The following is a 14,702-nucleotide window of genomic DNA, read 5'->3' as shown; positions in this document are numbered from 1 at the left end:
CCCCCAATCATCTTGTTAGTCGAGCAATAGACTTGCTCAATTAGGATTGCTATTTTTTTTAAACCCATAAAACAACAAACACCTAGAATTAATAACCTTACTAGATTTAATAGGTTCCCTAGCTCCTTGTGGATTCGATCCCTAAGTACTGCAACTGAACCTCTTATTTGAGAGAGTAATTCACTCCTTAGGGTAATTTGAGTGGTATCAGGTTCTCGGCGAAGAAACGGCAGTATCCGGCTTCTTTTTCGTCGTCGGTGAGGTGTGCTCTTGATATCTCTAGACAGAAGGCTCGCACATGGGCTTTCGGGTCTGTGTTCCCGGCATATTCGGGAAATTTCCAACGTGATGCAGTCTTACGCTGGCAACTCTGTTTGTAAACGGAGTCCTTCTTGTTTCTTCGATGACCATGTCGATATTTGAAGCAGAGCTCGTCGCCATATGCACGATCGCATGTATCCTTTTGAGCTCAGCATCATTTATTTCGATGTAATTCTGAAATGCTCCGGTTTCGCTCGGGATCCCTAAATCTTCCCTTTGGGGGTCGATGTTGACGTGGCCGTGAAGATCGTGCCTCCGAGCTTGTTCTGTTAGGTTATCGAATCTCGCTTGATGGAGTGTCCTCGTCGCGGATGGAGTTCGATTTTCGGGGATTGAAGGGTTTGGTGGTGGGATCTGAGTTCTCGGTTCCCTCATTTATTTCGATGTAATTCTGAAATGCTCCGGTTTCGCTCGGGATCCCTAAATCTTCCCTTTGGGGGTCGATGTTGACGTGGCCGTGAAGATCGTGCCTCCGAGCTTGTTCTGTTAGGTTATCGAATCTCGCTTGATGGAGTGTCCTCGTCGCGGATGGAGTTCAATTTTCGGGGATCGAAGGGTTTGGTGGTGGGATCCGAGTTCTCGGTTCCCCGTGCCTTTCAGTCGATCCGTTCTGGAATTGGATTGGAGTGCTTCGTGGGCGTTGGAGCCCCGTATCGATTTCGTCTAATCCACTGTAGCTTAAGCTTCGGTGGGTCATGACCTGCGGCGGTGGTCGTTGTGAGTTTTCTCCCGTGTAGCATCCAGATCGAGCGATTGGGATCTCCGGAGTTCCGAACAGACCGGCATTTTGGGGGTTCGATGTACTCCTTAATGGATCGAGGGACGTTTGATTCCTTTCTCGAGCGTTTGCGGCTCGATGATCTGCGAGCTCCTTCTCAGCTTGCTCTAATCGATTAGCGATGGTCTGATTCGCAATCTTTTGGCTGCGAATTTCATCGATTAGGGTCGAAACCATTCCCCGAATTTCGGTCAGCTCTCCTCGAGTATGGGCTAGAGGAGTCGGTGAAATTGGTCTAGACTAAGATCGGATCGGATCGTCGGAGGATTGCCTGTCCCCGGGGCGGTTCCAGACTCGTGCTCCGACTCGTTGTGAGATCGATGAAAGGGGACCGATCTTGACTCGAAGTCCCGATCGAAGGAATTCGTTGCGCCTGGGTCATTCCGGTTGCACCGCTGGCTCCCGTTGGCCCTGATGGTACTGTTTTGGTCCCTGAGTCGGATCCCGTAGGATAAACGTCGTTGACACTCGAGGGTGTGGTTCCGATGGCTTGGTTGGGATCTATAGTCGCGCTTAGGAAACTTAGATCGGTTTCTTAGCAAAGATGTTTTTCGTTTATCTTTCCCACAGTCGGCGCCAAAATGTAGAACCTAAATGCTACACTAAGTATTTGATAGTGATCAGGGTTTGATCTAGGGAAGACAAATGATGTAGACAACGATATTTTTAGAACACAACGATGTTAAATAGTTTCCAGTAGGTGAAAATGGCTTTATTGATGACTAAGATCGAATACAATGAATTGAACTAGATCGAGTGATACAAGCGAGATCGGTAAAGAAAGAATCTAAAAGTGGGAAGACAACAAGATCGATGTAAGTGTGTAGCTCTCTCTAGGTTTTTCCACATGTCCCACTCTGTTTCCACTCCTCTTCCTTTATAGTATGTCGATTTCGAGATCTCTGTGGTAGCTCCGCGATCTCAGCTTCTTGTTGCACGATCTTCGCGACCTCGGCGACTCCTTCTCGAGCTCGTATTCTTGCTACGGGCTCCGGTCCTTTAAGGCCCATGCCTTTGATCGCGGCCCATTATGGTATTGACCAAAATTGGGTCCAACAATACTCGGCTCCAATACCTCCTTCTCCTCCTCTGTTTTTAATAAATTCTGAGCCACTCAATATCCAGATTTAACCGTGTATTGGTCATTCCTTGTGTAGTTCCAGCAGAATGTATCACGACGATGAGTTGAGCTTATGATCAAACTCCTTATAAGAGGTATGTCATCAAGATTGACATAGGTCTCCAATAGACCACAGCCCAATCCTTCGATACCTGATTAATGAGGTCGCTAACTCTCAGATTAGGATGCATAACTGGCACTGCAGGGATACTGATCTCGCAAGGGGTCGTTGGAATCCACGGATCCTCCCACACCTTGACTTCGTAACCGGAATGTATCTTCTGTCTGATTCCCAGTAATAACAACTTCCTTGCAGCAGAAATGCTAGTCAACACATACGATGGGCTGCTAGCAGAGGTTACTCTGAGTGGTGAACTCAATCTATAGTATCTTCCCCTCAAGACTCGAGCAACCAAAGAGTCAGGAAATTGAATTAGCCTCTATAATTGTTTTTCCAATAGTGCCAGATTGAACTCATGGATCATACGAAAACCAATCTCACCCTCTTCTCTTGGTAAACAGATTTTTTTCCATTTCGCCCAATGTATTCCTCGTTTTGGTGGATTTGAACTCCACCAGAATTGAACAATGGCACTTGCTAGGTTTTCACATACGGCAATCAACCTAACTACAATATGTACAATCAAGATGTACGTTAAAAGTACTTAACGTTAAAAGTACTTCAACTACAATATACATACTTTTATGGTATGTTATTTCATAAATTTAGAAGGGCATCAACCTAACTTTTTTTTTTTTTTTTTGACAGCAAAGAATTTACAGACTCATGTTGACTCTGTAAACCAAATCGGTAACTCCGCATCCATGTGAACGACAAAGGACTGAGTTGAGAAAACTTCCTTTGAGAAGCTTGATGTCTTAATTCATCAAAAAAGTATTTTTTATTAATAATTGCATAAGTAAATATATATCTGTATGAGTATATGGCCATATAATTTGGATTTAGTTGATGTCAAACAAAATTTGGATTTAGTTCATTTTAAGATGTATATATAGTTAAAATATCTGAAATACAACACATACTTTGTAGTATGTTATTTCACAAATTTATAAGAGCATGAACCTTAATATAAATTTTACTAATAATTGAACAAAAAGAAATATATATGTATGAATATATGGCACTAGAATCTGGATTTGAGGAAATATTTAATTTATGATTTATTTATTTTCTTGAACCCAAAAAAATCAATAAATAATTTAGTAGCATCCTTCCATTTTGAATTTTAACACTTCTTCATAACTTTTTCTTATGAAATTTCACTTCTAAATAATTTTTTGAAGTGTACTTTTCAGCTTGGTCTAGATTCAGCCAAAAAAAAAGTAAATATTATGAGATTCATGTACTGTTTTGGTATATGAGTAGCGTTTTTTTCTTTTATTTTTTGTTCTCTCATATCCATTGCAAGTTGTTTCCACAATATGCCATTATTTTATTAATGACCGTCCTATCTACAAATGAAAAAGTAGATTTGACATGTGTCTATAATTTCAACGCATTTTCCGTAATTAATACAGAATGCAAGGGTAATTGCATGATGCAACACCTATAAATGAACAGGCAAACAAAGATAACTACAATCCCAGAAGGCAAAGTTCTTAAAATTAAAAACTAAGAGAGAAAAAGAAGAGAGATGGGTTTAGTTACAGATGAAGTGAGAGCTAGGGCAGAGAAATACACAGGAGATGAGTTATGCCGCCAGAAGACGAAGGAGGTCCTCAAGGAAATTGATATGCCTAATGGGTTATTGCCGTTGAAGGACATAGAAGAGGTTGGTTATGACAGAGAAACAGGTGTTGTGTGGCTGAAGCAGAAGAAGAGCATCACACACAAGTTTGAAGCCATTGGGAAACTTGTCTCTTATGGCACTGAGGTCACCGCCGTGGTGGAAGTCGGAAAGATCAAGAAGCTGACCGGTGTTAAGGCCAAGGAGCTTCTTATTTGGGTCACTCTCAATGAGCTTGCCTTGGAGCAGCCAACAAGTTCTGGGAAGATCAATTTCAGGACACTGACAGGTTCTATTATAAGCAGATCCATAAATGATCCAATTACCATCCTTCTTTTTTGTTTTGTAGGAGTTAAAAAAAATACTATGATGGTTCCGTTGCTTTATATATGTCCAGGACATTCCCGATTTCGGGTTTTGTGGTTGCTGAGATTGAGTAGCCGGCAATGGAAAAGAACTGAGGCTAAAGAAGTTGGTGCAATCAAAAGTGCTTATTTACTTAAATCTCGCTCTCTTTTTAATTATCTTAATCATGTAATACATTCTGCTTCTCCTGCTTAAATTTCTTAATTAATAAGATTTTAAAGATTCCATGTTCCAGAGTAAACCACAATAAACCGGAATATCCTTCAAATGTCTATGAACACGTAAAGCTTAGGTTCTACTTGTCTAGATCTGAACATTCTGATGTTCTCCATGATCTTCTTTTAAACTCTGTGTGTTTATGCGCTTTAAGTGGACTCACCCTCCTCAACCAAATCATAAGCCTCACCGATTTTCCCATCTCTTCCAAGCACAGTTGTGTATACACATTTTCCCATCGACTTTAATAAATATACTTTATTTTGACCATTTCAAGCGCAGGTTTGTTTTCGTTGTTTTAAATAAATCTTTATATAAGATATTGTATAGGTTTGGACACTACAAGAAAATGCATGTATAACGACGACGGTTTTCGTGGTTATTTCGTCGTAAAATAGAGTTTATGACGAAATAACTACGAAAGTCATTTCCTCATTAATCGTTCTTCGTAACTTATATTTTCTCGCTAATTCGTCGTAAAGTTACGACGAAAGGTTTCGTAGTAAAGTAATGTCAATAATTTTGTCGTAAAAGCAATGAAAACATTTTCCTCGTATAAAATATACGTAAACTGTTTCCTCATAAAGTACACGTAAAACTTTTCCTCGTAAATTCCTCGCTAACAATTTTTCAATTTCCTCATTAATTTGAAGTAATTTAGCTACGGATTTGCTTCGATTCTTTATTTTTAACAAAAACATATAATCAAATTTATTTTAAAATTTATTTCAAAATTTTTAAAAATGTAAATGATAAATCAATACGAAAATATTTTATAAATATTTAAGTCTCAAATTTATAATACAAAAAAAAATTAAGGGGTGGCTCTGGAAAGGGATTTTGTCTTTGCATCTCTTGTAAGCTTGTTCTTTCTAACTATCTGGAAAAAATAAATTTAATTTTCATTATTAACCATCTGAAAAAACATATACTGTAAATAGATAATTAATTAGCATTTAAAAATCATCATCCTATATTATCAACAAATTCCATAAACCTATCTACAAATTCCCTATACTAACCACCTAATCAACACTAATTACCCTAAACTAACCACCTAAGCTAAACTAGAGAGGAAGTAGAGATGAATACATTGCTAGGAGGAGGAGAGAAAGTGACTACGAAATGAGAAGTGAGATGGTTTGGGTATATATAGAGAATTATATTTCGTCGTAAAATCCTCGTGAAATAACGAGGAAGTAAAGAGGTCCGCTTTTTCATTTTTAATTTTCGTCGTAAAAACCATGTAAATTTACGAGGAAATAACAAGGCCCGTATTTTTTTACGAGGAAATAACAAGGCCCGTATTTTTTTACGAGGACTTTACGAGGAATATATGTAAATTCCTAAAAATCGAAACCCAAAACCCCCAATTTCCTTACATAAAATTAAATAATATAATTTAATTTTCATGATTAAACAAACTAGAACATGTATTTTTAATTTTCCTCGTAAATTCAACGTAAATTTACGAGGAAATAACAAGGCTTGCGTTTTCTCTTTACTAGTAATTTACGACGAAGTGTTTTAAAGTCGTAAAGACCTCGTTAATTTACGAGGAAATAAAAAGGCCCATGTTTTTTGTACGAGGAAGTAGCAAGGCCCGTGTTTTTCTTTTACGAGGACTTTACGAGGAATATATGTATATCCCTAAAACCCGAAACCATAAACCCCAAACCCCCAATTGCCTTACACAAAATCAAATTATATAATTTAATTTTTATGATTAAACAAACTAAACACATGTATTTTTAATTTTCGTTGTAAAGTCCACGTTAATTTACGAGGAAATAACAAGGCCCGCGTTTTCTTTTTACGAGTAGTTTATGACGAAGTGTTTTTAAATTTCGTCGTAAAGACGTCGTTAATTTACGAGGAAATAACAAGGCCTATGTTTTTTTAACGAAGATTTTACAAGGAAGATATGTAAATCCCTATAACCCGAAACCCCAAGTTCCTTAACTTATAATCTCAATCTGTTCTTTCCAAACCCCAAACCCCCCAATTGCCTAACACAAAATCAAATTATATAATTTAATTTTCATGATTAAACAAACTAAACACATGCATTAAGTCTGAAAGTAAATCACATTAAAAAAAATTACATCATCATTCGGATACATCATTGACATTCTCGTCATCACTAGAAACATCATCATTTTCATTAAACTCGTCTTCAACAGCTCCCTCTGTGGTATCGTCGGAAAGATCTTCGTACTCACGATTATGCGGATCAATGAGAAGGATGTCATCAGTTTGTTGTCCAGGTTCCACGACTTCATTGATATGTTCTTCTTGCAATGGTTGTTCTTCTCCGCCGATTATTCGTCCACGAGGTGTAACTTTGATAACTGCAAACCAATTTATTCCCGATTCTCTCATCCGAAGGTATGGAAGAAAATATAGTTTGCTAGCTGAAACAAAAAACGTGTTTACAACTAAAAAGTTGGTGCACTCGAGATATCAACGCTAAATAGAAGTAAAATATTTCGTCGTAAAGTCCTCGTTATATTTACGTCTACTTTACGACAAAATTATGTCTTAAAGTCCTCGTAAAATTATGTCGCCTTTACGAGTATCTTACGAGGAAAAAACAAATCAACGTAATTTCGTCGTAAAATAACGACAATAAAGTTTCTTCGTAAAAACCACATTAAATTGTGTCGTTTTTATGACGAAACTTTATTGTCGTTATTTTACAACGAAATTACGTTGATTCGTTTTTTCCACGTAAGATACTCGTAAAGACGACGTAATTTTACGAGGATTTTTTTCGTCGTTATTTTTCGTCGTTAAAATTGTGTTTTCTTGTAGTGGGACAAATATCCGGACCATGAACCAAACTTTACCAAACTGAAAAACCAAAAACTAAAATTAAACTGAAATTCATAAATAACCGATAATCAAATGGGTACTTAAATTTTTAATATACAAATTAAATACTTACATATATTAATTACATTTGATTTCGAAATAACCAAATATCCTAAAAATGCTATTTATAAACCGAATTACTCAAAAATCTAAATTACCTGGAAAACTTAATTAATTTAATATTTTTTATTCAAAATATTAAAATTCATCCAAATTATCAGATATTTTTATTCAAATTACCCGACATTTAAACTGAATACTCCAAATTATCTGATATTTTTATCTATATTCCATAATTACCCGAAGATGATGTGGGGGAAAATGTTTTGGTAATATAAACTAATTTCTTATAAAGTAAAAAAAAGTTTGTTTTGAGTAAAATCTATATATTATAAATATTAACATAAATATTGCGTGTAAATATTATTTTTAGTTCATAATGAATGTGTAGTGTTATTGTGCATTAAATTATAAATTTTTAGAAAATTATGAGATGAAGTAGAAATTAAAAGATTCCATAATATAGATAAGATTTCCGAAATATAATTTATTTAGTTGGAAACCTTATTTTAAATTTTTGAATAGTTACTAGAAATATGATGGAAGTGATTTTATTATAAGATTTTGGAGAAATATTTGCCTCTTGTTTTTTTTCCAAACATATTTAGGATGTCTAGTTACCTAATTCAACCTTTTAATAGTATTGATTTAAATTCTCAAAGATTTTTACCAAATTCAACATATGGTTCACTTTCTCAAATATTTGTAATATTCATTACCAAAATTGACTGTTTTAATTTTGATTTCAAATCTTGAGCAATATTTAAAAACCAGTTTCGTTATTTAAGTATTAAATGGTTGTTTTCGTAATGTATGAAATATATTTCTTACGAACTACATGTTGATTAATGTCATTGAGATATATTTAGAAAAAAATATATTAATGGAACACATTAATATTTTCATTTACTGGATTAATTAATTTTTTTTTTTAAAGTTTGTTGTGTAACTATGAGAATATTCAGGGATTTTTATGGATCAATGTTTAATAGGTATTGCATATCATTACTCAAAAGCTAATAATATGACCATACTAAATTCGTAGTAAGTATATATGATGTTTGGTTATCTAAGTATATTGATTTGACAAAGGTGACAAATTTGTGATATAAAATATGTGCACTGTAATATGATATATGATATTTTGATATTTTACTAACATATGTCAACTGTCATATATATGATACATTTAGATTGGAATATTATTATATAAAACGTAAGAAAAATAATTTGACATTCTAATATTCTATAGTAATAAACACACATAAGAAGAACAGAATTTCATAATTGTACAGAATGTATATTGTAATATTTTATAATAGCTCTGTTATTTTGATAAACGCTGCGTCCAGCGTCGGCGGCTCCAAAAGCTTTGTATTTCTGTTGTTTCTAAGAGCAAGATTGCAGAGAAACCACTGAGCCGTGTTAATTATAAGAGACGCAGCGTCGGATTTCCGATCAATTGTGATCGCTTAAAATTATAGCGGCAGTTATAATCACACCTGCGACTCTTTTCCTTGTTCCGGCGATAATTTTTAATCTCGTCATCACTGTCCACGTCATTTTATTTTTTTCATTCAAAGCAGGCGCAGTAAGTATTTGGAGCCGCCGACGCTGGACGCAGCGTTTATCAAAAGAACATGGCTAATATGAAACACATGATCCACTTTATATATACTTAATATTAATTTGATTTAACTAAGCATAAAATTAAGAAATTTTTTTTTTATTTTAAATTATATTTAATAATATATATGTAATATATTTAAAATTCAAATCTTAGATAAATTTTTCTCTATTTATTTTGGTTAAATGTATTAAACCAACTTGTATAAAATTACTAAAAAAATCATATAAAAATTGTATAGTTATTAAAAATTATAACTAAACAATATTTATAATATTTGTAGATGTCTAAAAGAAACTAATGACATTACGATTAAAAATTTATTAGTTTTTTTAAAAGATGTACAAAATTTTGAAAATATTAGTAATAAAACTTGTATAACTATAAAAGTAAAATTAAATAACATTTCGAAATTTATAATGCATATTTCAATATATTTATTTTAGTGAGGATTTATGAGTTATTACCATATTTTAAGAAATTTGTCAAAAATATAAATCAGCATGTAATGTATCAGTTATTGTCATTTCTATAAAATCTACGAAAAATATATATCATCAATAAATATAATTGTCCATGTCATCATTTTTTTTAGTAAAAATGATTATATAGAAGACATGTAGCGAATCACTTGGTAAATAATATACAGAGGATAATATAGATAAAATTATGAAAATAGTATATATATATATATATATATATATATACAAACAGATAGATAATCAATATTATATGTGACAGTCATGTTTCTGTAAATATGAAAGTCTCGTAATATCTTAGCCTATAGAGGCTAACTGCGGTTGAAACTTTGAGAAAAGCAAAAAGATTCTGTTTAACACTCATCGGACAAGAATCTGAGTCTTGGCAGCTACTCGAGAGCATTTTTTCCGACCAGATTTGCTGAGACCACAGACACATATATCCAGAAGTTCGTAATCTTCTTCCCAGAATAACTTGGACGCCATCTCAGGATTGGCCAAGAGGAGTTTAGAGGTCAAGAATCCAGCGACTGTCCATGTCTGGTAAAGACGAGACTGCTTCCCAATGAATTTTCCAGATCGGGTGTCGTAATACTCGGGCCAACGATCTGCCATAAGTCTCTTCTCAGCCAATGCAAGAGCTTTCTCAGCTAGCTCTGGTCTACCCATCTTCATACATGCCAATGTGAACTGTCATGAAAACATATAAATTATATTAGGAATCATAACTCGTTAGATATTAACAATGAGTTGTTACTACTCTAATTTTCCAACAAGTATCTGCATACCTGCCAAAGAAGCGTTGGCCAGGATCCACTGTTGTGATACGACCAAGGCCTGCAAAGTTCAATAAGTGTTTTCAGGGTTGGTTCAACAGAAAGTTAAAGGCAAATACATAATATTGTCCACAACCATCGGATCAAGAGAGTGCTAGGAGGAGAAAGTAAAGTGTGTAAGCGAAAGTCACGTGTTCTTTGGATCGCTTCCTGTGATTATACGCCAATCATCATACTCCAACGCGGGGTAACAAATCTTAAGAGGCGTATTGCCAATAATGTCGTCCCATTTAGCTTCAATTAAGTTCAATATAGCTTCATTCTGCTTCGGTGTACTCAAGGAGGAAACTACAGACCAGAAGTTCCCAAGGGTGAAGAATCTGAAATCCATGTGTGCGGGCTGTAGGTTCCCGAGGAGATACCCGCCTTGCTCGGGAATCCAGTCCATGAGCCATGGAGGAATTTGCTCAGGATAGATGTTGAACTTGTTAGTAGCATCAGTTGAATACTCTTCTGTCTTGTAACGGTATATCTCATTGATCTTCCTTATGTCCACCCAGTAGTATTCTCTGATATGAAAGGACAAAGCACTTAATCTGTTGTTAATGGCTCTTACAAGATTGTTGGAGCTGTCGTTAGCAGAAAGCATCTCGCGGGAGCATCTGAGTGCCGAGTAGAATAACGACTGCAATGCATCAAAGGGACAATCATGGTTATAGGTCTCACTAACAACGCTTTTAAGGAGACAATAAGTCAAAAAAGAATTAGTTGTGAATGTACTTGGATTTCGAGGGGATGGCCATGGATACCCATTCGACGATCAATCATACAAGAACCATCGGTGACAAGAAGTGTTGGAAACATATCAAATCCATCCGCTAGACACAAGTTCATGATGAGCTTTATGCCCGTCTGAACATCAATCCTCTCTTGTAATGAGAAATCTCCTGTTAACTTCCCATATGCCCTTAAGAGAATAATCCACCACAAACCTATAAAGGATGCAAGAAACAATCAGTAAATTCACAGTGACACTCTCAAAGAAGAGTCAAACGCATCTGCTTGTATATATAACAAAAGAGAGAGTATACTAACCAGAATCCACAGGAGCAACACGACCAATAGCAGATTCACCAAAATCTGGGTCGAGAACCTCTTCGGTAGTGTTCTCATCAAGTGTCACGGTTCTGACTTTGAAACTTGCAGGCATTAAGCCTTGTCCAGGACTGTAACAGTCTACCGTTTTCTCCCAACTCTTATAAGAACAAACCAAAGAGCATCAATAATCAAAATCACATACCAGTAATTCATCACAATCTACGGAAACCCACTTAGCATTTTCTTACAAATGGGATCATCACAGACCAAAATGAAGATATAATCAAACACAAAGATACTTAAAATCAAACTAGAACCATAATTAACAACTATAAATTCAACATCAAGCAATGAGACACTGAACTTGTAACAGACAAAATCATTTCAATCTAGAGAAACTAAACCACATATTAGTTAGTATATAATCAAATATTCATTCTAAATGAGACATTTGCAAATACCTGAAGCTGTAATGTATGGAGGAGAAAGTTTCTAACAATCTCTCCTTCTCCTTTAAGCAAAAAAGCCAAAGCAGAAGGCACAAAGTCTCTTATAAAAACTTGATCATAATTCAAAGGCAACTTATCTCCGGGATCGTTGGCCGCCACCGTCCCCACCGGCGAACCACAATACCTAACGACGGCGTCTTCAAGAATCCTCCACGCTTCCTTCTCAGCCTCGCTCTCTTCCCTAACTAGAGTTTCTTCAGATTTCTCAATCTTGTTGCCGATGATCTCTCCTCCAGAAACTGATTCGCCTATGGTTTCTTCGCCATTGTGTATCCTTTCGATGACCAGTGGATTCGGATTAAGACCAACAACTCTCTCGAAAGCCTTGTCGCTGGTATTGGTTTCCACTACTGATGTTGAAAATTCTCTCAATGAAACGCTGATACTCTTCTTCTTTTCGGAAACCCAATTTGGTAAGAGATTCAACTGTCGAAAACACGAAGGAATCAATCTGTGGGTGTTGTTGAATATGGTAGGACGGTTCGAGAAGGGACGAATTAAGGTGGTTCGCGCCAAATCTGGAGGTAAATCCATGGAAAAGGTGGAGGACAAGAGGTTTCTGTGAAGGCGAGAAGGAGGCCTCCTGGATAATTTGCGGAGCAGATGGATTGCGCTCATGGTTAGATACAGGGAAGCCGATCGAAAGAATCCTGTTTGATGAATTAGCGTCGGAGAAGAAGGTACGCAGACGATAATATTCAATCGTGGGTTTTAGGTTATATTGGGGATTCACACAAAAAAAGAAAAGACGACGGTTTATTATTTTGTTTTATTTTATTTTCTCCAACCTTGGGGGCTGGCAGTCCACATAGATTTTCAGTTATGAAGATGGTCACTTACTAATTAGTGTTATAAATCATATGATGGATGTCTATAACCCCGGTCCATAACCGGCACAATACCTAGAGAGAGAGAGAGAGAGGCGGCTGCAGGAAAGAGAGAGGAGAGAGATGCGGCTTAGTAAAAGGGAAACCCTAGTTTCTTTTTTCCTTGTATTCGTACAATTTCCATATTTAAGTCTTTCCTTTTATCTCTTTGTAATTCTCATATATAAGGGCACCTTATGATTGAGTAATAATGAGAAGAACTTATAGATTCCAATCCTTAAGTTTACAACACGTTATCAGCACAAAACTCTAAATCCCTGAGCTAAGAAACCAAATCGAAAAACCCCTAAAACCCTAACCCTAGCCACGACCCGACGAACCCTAATTCCCGATCGCGTCTCTTGCATCCCGATCCGATAGCCTCAGCTCGCGATCAGTCTCAGCTCAGCACTCAGACGACCTCAGCCTCAGCTCGCATCTCGGACGGCCTGCGTTCTCGATCTGACGTTCGCGACTCGACCCATTCCAGCTCGCGTCTCCGATCAACTTCAATCCGTGCGTGTCCAGCTCGAAGTCAGCACGCATCCGACGATCAAGGCGTTCCCGATCAGCTCGTGTCCAGCTCGCGGATAGCTCGCGTTCGTTCCTGTTCGTATTGCAGCTCGCGGTTCATCCTTCTTGGTGGTCCGGTTTCAACAATCATCTAGGTTAAAAGGTAATTCAAAATCTAAGAAAATATGATCGAATTTGGATTGTTTGATAAAGAATGAAACCCTCAAATCCTAATCTTTATGATAAAAGCCATAGGATAATAGATCAAACCCTAATGAGTAAATCGAAGCTCAAAAGTTCGATACCCCAAATCCTAAATCGAGAGTGATCTATTGATCAATTAAAATCAAAATCTTTGATGGTTTTGAATCTCAAAACAATCTCCTTTGATCTAAGATCAAAATCGAAACCCTAAACCCTAATTTGAAAATCGGTTTTGATTGTTTGAATTTGAATCTTGATTGATTGTTTTGATCACCTAGAACTGTTGCTAAGATTGTTTAAACTCGAATTTGGTATTGAATTGATTGAAACCCTAATATTGATAGCTTTGATAGTTTTAAATTAAAATCACTAAGACCATATCATCTCATGGCCGTGCGGCCTTGTTGCATTCATACCTAACTTGATCACATTGATTGATTGCAATTACACTTAGAACCTTATGCTAGGATGGTATTGAATTGAAATCAAATAATCCGTGTGATTGTTCTTTGACTTGGCCGAGAGGTTTTGATTACATCATGAACTGATAGAAATCATCTATGCTAGGATTGCAATGAACTTAATGCATTAAACCGAACTGATTGCATTCATAGCCGTGCGGCTTGTTATCTGTCTTGGCCGTGAGGCTTCCTTGTTGGTCGTTAAGGCTTATTGCTTTGTTTGATCATTAGAATTGCTAAATTATGTAATCTATGATTTCAGATGTCGAAAATCAACCTGGATTTTGCTGCCCTAAATCTCTCTAGAGATAATTATTTACAGTGGGCATTGGATACAAAGATTATCCTACAGTCAAAAAGACTTGGTAAATGTATCATAGAAGGCAATAATGCCAAATGAGAAAGATTGATACAAGGCAATATTAATTATTCGCCATCATCTTATTGAGAGTCTCAAAGATCAGTATTTGACAATTGAGAATCCTCTAGACCTTTGGACATAATTCAAATCGAGATATGATCACCAAAGAAAGGTGTTATTACCAAAAGCTATGGAGGAATCTCAGAATCCAGGACTACAAGTCCATGGATGAGTCTATTGCTAGCTAAGCTTCCAATACTGATGAGAAACAATGAATTGAGACCTCCTGGATCAACCCCATTACCTGAAGCCAATAAGGCCGTAA

General features: G+C 36.3%; 2 protein-coding genes across 2 annotated transcripts; one reads left to right on the top strand and one right to left on the bottom strand.

Moving 5' to 3' along the window:
- The first annotated feature begins 3,810 nt into the window (after positions 1-3,810).
- LOC106340763 lies at positions 3,811-4,565 on the top strand. Its single transcript, XM_013779606.1, has 2 exons — positions 3,811-4,259; positions 4,358-4,565. Exons 1-2 carry the CDS (start codon positions 3,875-3,877, stop codon positions 4,405-4,407), a joined length of 435 nt encoding a protein of 144 aa, XP_013635060.1. The 5' UTR covers positions 3,811-3,874; the 3' UTR covers positions 4,408-4,565.
- A 5,248-nt stretch (positions 4,566-9,813) lies between these two features.
- LOC106342513 (alkaline/neutral invertase A, mitochondrial) lies at positions 9,814-12,678 on the bottom strand. The gene is made up of 6 exons (XM_013781468.1): positions 11,925-12,678; positions 11,461-11,620; positions 11,146-11,357; positions 10,557-11,050; positions 10,378-10,426; positions 9,814-10,279 (listed from the first exon to the last, which is right to left on the bottom strand). The coding sequence occupies exons 1-6, from the start codon at positions 12,588-12,590 to the stop codon at positions 9,950-9,952; spliced, it is 1,911 nt and encodes a 636-aa protein (XP_013636922.1). The 5' UTR covers positions 12,591-12,678; the 3' UTR covers positions 9,814-9,949.
- Positions 12,679-14,702: the final 2,024 nt, after the last annotated feature.

This window comes from Brassica oleracea, chromosome C4 (assembly GCF_000695525.1).
Source record: "Brassica oleracea var. oleracea cultivar TO1000 chromosome C4, BOL, whole genome shotgun sequence".
Taxonomy (NCBI): domain Eukaryota; kingdom Viridiplantae; phylum Streptophyta; class Magnoliopsida; order Brassicales; family Brassicaceae; genus Brassica; species Brassica oleracea.
This window is presented reverse-complemented; position numbering and strand designations above follow the sequence as displayed.